Genomic DNA, 9,345 nt, shown 5'->3' with positions numbered 1-9,345 from the left:
TTTAAAGTTGATTAAAAGTTATTAATAAAGTTTATCGTAAAAAAAATTGAATGTATTACCATAACTTTTAGTTCAATTGCAAGTTTGAAATTGACATAATTAAATAGGAAATTTTTTGAGAATTAAAAAAATGGTATTTTAAAGACTAATATGCAGTCAGGAAATATTATAATTACTATTTACAGTATATTTATCAGAAAAGCTAATTATTTTTTTGCATTTTTATCGTAAAAGAACCCTTAAATATAAATTATAGTAATCATGTCTAAGTAACTTTTTAGTTAAAAAACCATTTCGTGTAATTAAAATTAAAAATTAAAAAAATATTTTATTACAATTATAAAACAAATTTCAATTCTTAAACTTTACAAATATTTATTTATATTACTCAAGCTATATTTAAATAATAAATGATTTAACTGACATAAGTAACTCGATTAAATGAATCACAGACTTAAAATAATATTACATTGATAGTAATTATTAGATTTTTAATTATAACAATATACAGTATTAATATATATTCTAAAATATTGTTAATTTGTTTTTTCTAATAAAACAAAATATTTATAAAAAAATTTATAGTTAATTGATAGAGACCCGCAACACAGATATCTGACAATAATACTAATCACGATTGAAGTTTCACTTTAAAATACTTTTCAAGTATTAGTAACATTAAAACTATAATTAAACTGTCTTTCTCTTTATATTTTACTACGCTAAATAAAAAATTATATTCAGTAAAATTAATTAATTCTCTTGCTCATTTAGGGATTGAAATTAGATATTCAGAACACACAAAAATTTGTCCATTTGAAAGAGGTACGACAAAAAAAGCTGCTGCAAATGGTGACATAGAAACATTAAAACTAGCTCACGAAAGTGGATGTGAGTGGGATAAATATACAACAACTGAAGCTGCTGCAAATGGACATTTCAAATGTTTAAAATATGCACACGAAAATGGATGTCCATGGGATGACAGCACAGCAGAAGAAGCTGCAAAATATGGTAATTTAGAATGCTTAAAATATGCTCATGAAAATGGCTGTAGATGGGATAAAAAAACAACAAGAGCTGCCGCTGGAAATGGGCATTTAGAATGCTTAAAATATGCACATGAAAATGGCTGTAGATGGGATAAAAAAACAACAAGGGCTGCCGCTAGAAATGGGCATTTAGAATGCTTAAAATATGCTCATAGAAATAAATGTAGATGGAATCATAAAACAACAAGGGATGCTGCTGCTAATGGATTTTTTGAATGCTTAAAATATGCACATGAAAATGGATGTCCATGGAATGAAAGAACAGCAGAAACAGCTGCTGCTCATGGACATTTAGAATGTCTAAAATATGCTCATGAAAATGGATGTAAATGGAATGAAAGTACAACTAGAGCATCTGCAGCAAGTGGCTCTTTAGAATGCTTAAAATATGCTCATGAAAAGGGCTGTCCATGGGATCTAACAACAACAAGAGAGGCTGCTAAAAGTGGTAGTTTGGAATGTTTAGTATATGCTCACGAAAATGGATGCAAGTGGAATGTGGGCACAACTAATAGAGCTGTCATGAGTGATAATTTAGAAATTTTAAAATATGCACATGATAATGGATGTCCTTGGAATGAAAGCACAGCAGAATCAGCTGCAAAATATGGTAATTTAGAAAACTTAAAATATGTTCATTTAAATGGTTGTAAATGGGATAAAAAACAACAAGCGCTGCTGCTGAAAATGGACATTTAGATTGCTTAAAATATGCATATGAAAATAAATGCGAGTTGAATAAAAGTTTAACGTCAGTAGCTGCTTTTAACGGTGATTTAGAAATTTTAAAATATGCTTTAGAAAATGGATTCACATGTTCAGAAGGTACAATTAGTTCTGCTGCTTCCAATGGTAATTTAGATTGTTTAATATATGCTCACAAGAATGGATGCCCATGGGATGATGATACAACTAATGATGCTGCGTCAAGTGGTTGTTTAGACTGTTTAAAATATGCTTATGAAAATGGATGCCATTGGAGTGAAGGTACAACAGAAACAGCTGCTCTTTATGATAATTTAGATTGCTTAATATATGCTCACGAAAATGGATGCGAATGGGATGATAGAACTACAGTAGTAGCTGCAAGTTTCGGCCATTTAGAATGCTTAATATACGCTCATGAAAATGGCTGTAATTGGGATGAAGATACAACTAGAGCTGCTGCAAAAAGTGGCTTTTTAGACTGTTTAAAATATGCTCATGAAAATGAATGTCCATGGGACGAAACAATAACTAAAGTTGCTGCTTTAAATGGAAATATAGAATGCTTAAAATATGTTCATGAAAATGGATGTAAATGGTTTGAGGGCATAACTAGAGTTGCAGCTTTAAAAGGTAATTTAGATTGTATAATATATGCCCATGAGAATGGATGCCAATGGGATGATGGCACAACTATAGTTGCAGCTTTAAATGGTAATTTTGATTGTTTAATATATGCTCACAAGAATGGATGTTATTGGGATATTGGAACAACTAGAGCTGCTGCAGCATATGGTTGTTTCGATTGTTTAAAATATGCTCATGAAAATAGATGTTATTGGGTTGTAGATACAATAGTCACAGCTGCTGTTTATGGTAATTTAAATTGCTTAAAATATGCTTATGAACAAGGATATGATTGGGTAAGATGTATTACGAGAGGGGCTGCTGCAAATGGACGTTTTGACTGCTTGAAATATGCTATTGAAAATGGTTGTGAATGGGATGAAGGCACAACCAGGGAAGCTGCTGCAAGTGGTTGTATTGACTGTTTGATATTTGCTTATGAAAATGGATATCTATGGGATGTAGGGACNAATGAAAATGGTTATCTATGGGATGTAGGGACAACCAGTGCAGCTGCTGCAAAAGGTCATATAGACTGTCTAAAATATGCTCATGAAAATGGATGTGAGTGGGACGAAAGTACTACAAGACTTGCTGCTGCAAATTATCAATTTGATTGTATAAAATACGCACATGAAAATAATTGCCCGTGGAGTAGAAATACCATATATGCAGCTCTTCAAAATTATTATATTGATATAATAAAATATGTTATCGTAAATGGTTTTCCTAATTAGTTTTTTTTTAAATGATTTTACTTTTATTAATTTGTCTAATTACATTATATTTAAAATAAATAATCTTAGGATTTGATAGTAATAATTTTATTAATATTTTACTTGCCTTATATGTTGTGTTTGAGAGTATTACTAAAACCCAATACATCATATTTACATTGTTTCGCCAGATTTTAATCTAATCGAATTTGTAAATGCCAAAAAATTGAAATACCATTCTCAATTTTCAAAAATAATGTTTGCTTTTTAAAACTGCTGTTGCTTTTCTTGTTTAATTATCTAATTGAAACCTATTCTTATTAAAAGATGTCATTAGTTTTGCATTTAAATGCAATNTATTAAAACCTATTCTTATTAAAAGATTTTAGTCATTAGTTTTGCATTTAAATGCAATTTTAGATTTATTTCTATGGAATGACACTATAGAGCATTTCTTTACATTTAGGTTTAGATAATTTTTTGTACACCCAATTGAAGTATCTATTTAAATCTTCTTGTAATAGATGGCAATCTTCTACACGAGATATAGTATAATAAAGTTTGAGATCATCGGCAAAAAGTTGATATTTACAAAATTTAAAACAGATGTCTTTATCAAATAAATATATTAAAAATAACCAAGTGTCCACCGATGTAATATAAATTTGAGAGGAAAGATGACCTTTTAACAATAATTGTTGGGAGCGGTTTGTATAAAATGTATGAAAACAATGAATTATTTTACATTGTTTAAGTATAGTGTAAAAACACATGAATATATACTTAATTATTTAAAAAAAAAACCCAATACAGAGGGGCCGTGGCACAGTGGTGACTTGGCATAGTTGGATCAAGTATAATGATATCTGACAGTGATTAAAATCATTATAAAAAAAAACGCTTCGATGCAAATCTTTAGATAGTGTTTAATTTTAAAAAATTGGTGGATTATTCCAAAAACTACAAGATCTGCTTGTTCATCATTAATATCCTATTAAGATAAAGTATGTCAAATGAAAGAGAGATTATTAAAAAATATTATTTCTCATGAAAAGTTTTTGTCGATCCATAGATTTTTCAATAAGTTATAGCATTATAAAGTTAAAAATGTAAAAAATAAAATCGAGAATTTTCACACAATAATAGCATTTGGTAGCAATTTTCACCGTGAAGACAGTGTCAGACTTTCCGGAACACTTTCAAAAGTTAAGTTTAAAAAGTTAATTTTTTGTGAAATAGTTGTCATTTTGAATCCCCCCCTGTGGGCTGGTAAAGGGTTAAATTTATAAAAAAAAATACCAAATGATAGGTAAAGACATTACGCATCTATAAAAAAAATTATATTAATTTGTTCATTTTTGAAAAAGTTATAGCAGTTTTAAGTAAAAAATATTTAAAAATTTAGCGATTTTTAATTTTGTAATTTTTTTGGAGATTTCCTCCATTTACGGGGAACGAGGGAAATTTTTTCAATTTTTGAGGTTAATTTCTTCGACTAGATACGATTTGTGATCTTTTGACGTACCGTTGAAAGAAATCGGTTCGATGAGAGCTGAGAAAAAGTGGTAAGAGACACAAAAAAAACACATCATAGTAAAATTAATACCTTCTCAGCTTCCCATCGAAGATAAATACAAAATAAATGTATTTCGATTCGTCCAGTTACAGAAGGATGCATATCCAAATGAATTTTATTTGTCTTTTGCTATTTCCTAACTAATTGTAAGCTAATTTGTCAAGAAAAATCAAAGTTAATAAAGATATATTTTTGGCATACGTTTGGCAACTGTGCGACTTTTATATGGATTTTGTATATGAAAATGCATGTGTTATTAATGATTTACAGAAAATGTATTTATTTATTATCCATATAATTATACAGTCTTATAATAGCTTGATAAAAAAATTTCAACTTTTTAAATTCTTTTTCATTTTTAATTATATATTTTTGACCTCCAAATGTATTGAGATCTGATTTATTTTAACTCGGGCAGCTATTAGTGATTTTTTTTAATTTACAATTTATCCTATTTCATGTAGAAACAAGTTTTGTTTTACTGGAACTTGTAATTTTTTCATGGAGGGTTGTTGAAGTATAATTTTGTGAAATTTTTTTAGTTCATGATTTTCTATGTCATTACACAAATTCTACATGAAATCATGTATTACGCAAATTTTGTAATAGACTCAAGTATTTAGAATAATTTATGAACTGGTGTTTCATAGCTCTTGTATAAAAAAATTCTAAATTGGGCAAAAGAAAAAAAAGGACTGCAGGATTATAATAAATCGTATTTGAAGGGATAGTTACAACAACATGACAAATCAATTTTTTTTTATACTTAGAAGAAGAAAATAATTCTTTTAATACAGTAATTAATTATATAATAAGTTTATAACGATTTTTTACAAACTTGACTTTTGGCCAATGAATCGTTCGGGTCCAGACCAATGTACACCTGAGATATTTGTGAAATGGTATACATTGATGAATCAATAAAGTCGTTGATTTTATTGAATTTACACCTTAGTGTATCCAATATGATATAATATAAAGTCAAGATTCAATTACTGTCATTGCGATTCACATTCACCATCTTTTCAATTGTTTCGATTGAATTCAAAAGCTCGTAATATTTTTGCTTTACAACCGAGCATTCACATTCAGGATTGTCTGAGTCTTTTACAGCGCCTGATAAATCACAACTTTCGTAATGTAAAAAGTCACCACTATCAATATGGACTTTATCGCTTAGAAGTTTACGCAAAATATTGCAATTCTCGAAAAATTTTCAATAACTCACTAACTAGTTTAAAAACTCTATCGAATCATTTTCAACAAGAAAATTTCAATTTATCCGACGTATCATTGAAATAATCTATCTTAAACACACAATAGATTAAAGTTGCTGATCAGTAATCAGCACACAATTTTATACTGCTGCCTCCCCCTTCATACATACATCTGATTCGCGATAACGGATGAGGTCTATACGACTAAGATATTGAACATTACTGGATAAATGATTGTAATGAACACTGTCCGTCTATTTTGTTCATACCCATGCATATAGTAATATAAATCACAGACGACTAATTTAGTTTTTCACCTGACTGATTTGTATAATATTTGATAAGTCTGCATGTCTAATTTACATACGTTTTAATTATTATAATTACAGTTATATTAGTTGAATACAATAATAATTTATAACAGTGGGAAGGATACGATTAAAAATTCAAACAAAATATATATGACTTTAATCGATAAATATATGCTGTTGGATACACATAGATCGAATATGCTGTCAAGAAAATATGTTTTTTGATTATTTATGTTATCGTTGTGTTACATCGAGTTGTTGACGGTTTTTCTCTCTATGTTACCTTTGTCGCAACCATCTTAACGCTTCTTCTGTTATAAGCTCTATGGCGTTTTGCGAGCTAGTAGTTTTGTATTCGTTTTACTGTAAAAAGATAATATCACCTTTGCGATTTTCGTACCCTGTGCGCAGGTTATAATATAGTAATACCATTGATTTTGAGAATATGCTAACCTAAGCGTCTGGTAGGCAATGATAAAATACTATGTAAAAAAAAATAAAAATCCAGACGTCTATGAACGTTATAATATAGCGGTACCTTTGATGTTGGAAATATGCTTAGCTAATCGTCTGACAGCCGATGATAAGATTCATACGACATTACTGTGCGGTGACCTCTTTGATATTTGAAATTTGCTGACCTAAGCGTCTGATAGACGATGATAAAATTCTTAGAATTTATTATGCCATATGGTATATGGTATGAGGCCTCCAATTTGAGATTATACTTGATCGGCCGGTTACCTACAATTTCAGCGAGTCTGGCCACCAGCTCGGATTTAACGGCGCGCAGAAAATCTTGATAGCTCGCGAAATTTTCCACGTTCTTCCGATAAAACCAAACGCCCCCCGCTCCAGTGCGTAATCGATCTCGGTGAAATCACGGGTATCCGTCAATTGCATATGTAACCTTTTCGACCTAACCGCGCTGTTGTTGGCCCAACTACGCTTAACCGCCTGACGTGATGAAACAGATGTCATGGAAGTAGATTTAATCAAAAATGAAATAAATTTTTTATTTATTGGAAAAAATAAAAAATAAATAAAGATAGTAGGGATGGTAAAATTAAAGAGATATTAAAATGTTTATAATTTTATAAAATCTACATACCTGGTACAGAAGACGTTTGCTGGTTCATGATTTTTTATTTGCGCGTGTAAAATATTAAAATAATATATTTATAGTTTTCGAATAATCAACTGTGCGTTAACGTCTATTAAACTCATATGTGACAGGATAAAGAGCGTTTAACAGGTTATACAGTAAAATAATAAAATGCGTAGGCGTGAAAAAAGACAACGTTGCCATTTTTCTCATAAAATGCATACGACAGTGACCATTAATATATTGTAACATCTTTGACGTTGAAAATATAATTACCTACGCGTCTGGCATCCGATGATAAGATTCATACGATATTTCTGTACAGTGATCTCTTTGATGTTCGAAATATGCTGACCTAAGCGTCTGGTAACCCATGATAACATTCTTAGAAATTATAGTGCCATAACGACAGACGTTGTCATTGTTTTCATAAAATCCTGACGCCAATGAGCGTTTTAATATAGTAATACCCATGATAAATTTCTTAGAATTTGTTATGTCATAACGACAGACATTGTCTTTGTTTTTATAAAATGTAGACGGTAATGTTGGTTATAATATAGCGGTACCTTTGATGTTGGAAATATGCTTATCTAAGCGTCTGGTAGGCAATGATAAAAATTCTTAGAAAACGTTGTTAGTTTAACTTGGATTCATCCAGGTTAGTTTATGTTATGTTTCATTACCCCCTCCCTCTGTAGGATTTGTTGACGGAGACGTAGCGTTAATATTAAGCAATTGAATTACACTATTTCAATGTAATGTGTACGCTTATCAATGAACGTTATCAGTTCACATGAGGTTTACCTTACCCTTCAGTGGATAGTATCATAGGAGGAGAACAACCATATTTGAATGATTACCTCCTCCACCGCTGAAATGAAGTTATAGTGCGCATGCACTTTAAATCGCCATTTTGATTGACCTTAACACTCCACCTAAGTCACCTATTACCCCCACCATCAAGAAACCACGCCCACTATAAAACCTTGACCATGGTAATTACCCCTACAATACAGGTGGGTGGGTGAAGGGGTGAGGCGGGGGGCGCAGAACTCTCTATTTTACCCTACTTATCTTAACCTTGTTAACATATCAATAATATTATATCTTATAGTATAACGTTTTTATGTTGTCTGTTATCACATTGTCTTATGATAGTACTTATTTAGGGCATTTAACTAAAGCTGAGCTAAACCCATGACTCGTTTACTCTAAAGTACATCAATAATTGTATACTTGCCAAGTCATCCAATTATCCATAAAATTAAATTTATGAATAAAAACTTACGAAACAATTTCCATGTGTTGTGATATAAGTTTTTTACAGCAACATGACTATTTCATTTGGCTGTAATAAAAATTATTATTTAATAATATTTTTACAACTTGATGCTAAGTAAACTTGTTAATTTTAGTATGTTTTTATTAGATTAAAATAATAAACAAACCTTTTTTGATATTTTGTACATATGGTGGGAGATAGTGTCAAGTGGAAGTTTAGTATAAGGGTGACCGACTCCAAGTATTTGGGATTAAGGCAAAGATAAAGAAAAAGAAGAAGATTTTGGAAACTTTATACATTATAAATTATTGAGCNGTTTGGAAACTTTATACATTATAAATTATTGAGCGTAATAAATATGGTAAAATTATTAATCCTATAAATTTGGTCAATTAAATATCAAGTCTTGGTTATTTTTTTTCGTAGATTTAATAAGAAGAAATACAGTGATGTTTATCTAAATGATATTTTGATATAGTAATACAAATAAAAAGCTCTGGTGTATGCAATGATAATTTTTATCCAATAGGTTTTTCAATGACTTATGTATCAAAATTATTTGACCTCCACTGTTTTGCCGTAACTATTGTTTACTAAAATAACGCTTCGATGCAAATCTTTAGTTAGTGTTTAATTTTAAAAAATTGGTGGATTATTCCAAAAACTACATGATCTGCTATTTTCATATTAATATCCTGAATGAAAAAGGGATTATTAAAAATTATTATTTATCATAAAAAAATTGTGTTGA

General features: G+C 29.9%; 1 protein-coding gene across 1 annotated transcript in view; it reads left to right on the top strand.

Moving 5' to 3' along the window:
• Positions 1–3,121, top strand: part of LOC126896638 (uncharacterized) — a 4,429-nt gene extending 1,308 nt beyond the window's left edge. The window contains exons 2-4 of the mRNA XM_050669585.1: positions 775–895; positions 1,139–1,701; positions 1,752–3,121. Coding sequence (XP_050525542.1) covers positions 775–895; positions 1,139–1,701; positions 1,752–3,121 — 2,054 coding nt within the window. The remainder of the gene's footprint in view (positions 1–774; positions 896–1,138; positions 1,702–1,751) is intronic.
• Positions 3,122–9,345: the final 6,224 nt, after the last annotated feature.

Source organism: Daktulosphaira vitifoliae, unplaced genomic scaffold, assembly GCF_025091365.1.
Source record: "Daktulosphaira vitifoliae isolate Bord-2020 unplaced genomic scaffold, ASM2509136v1 Scaffold_1, whole genome shotgun sequence".
NCBI lineage: Eukaryota > Metazoa > Arthropoda > Insecta > Hemiptera > Phylloxeridae > Daktulosphaira > Daktulosphaira vitifoliae.
This window is presented reverse-complemented; position numbering and strand designations above follow the sequence as displayed.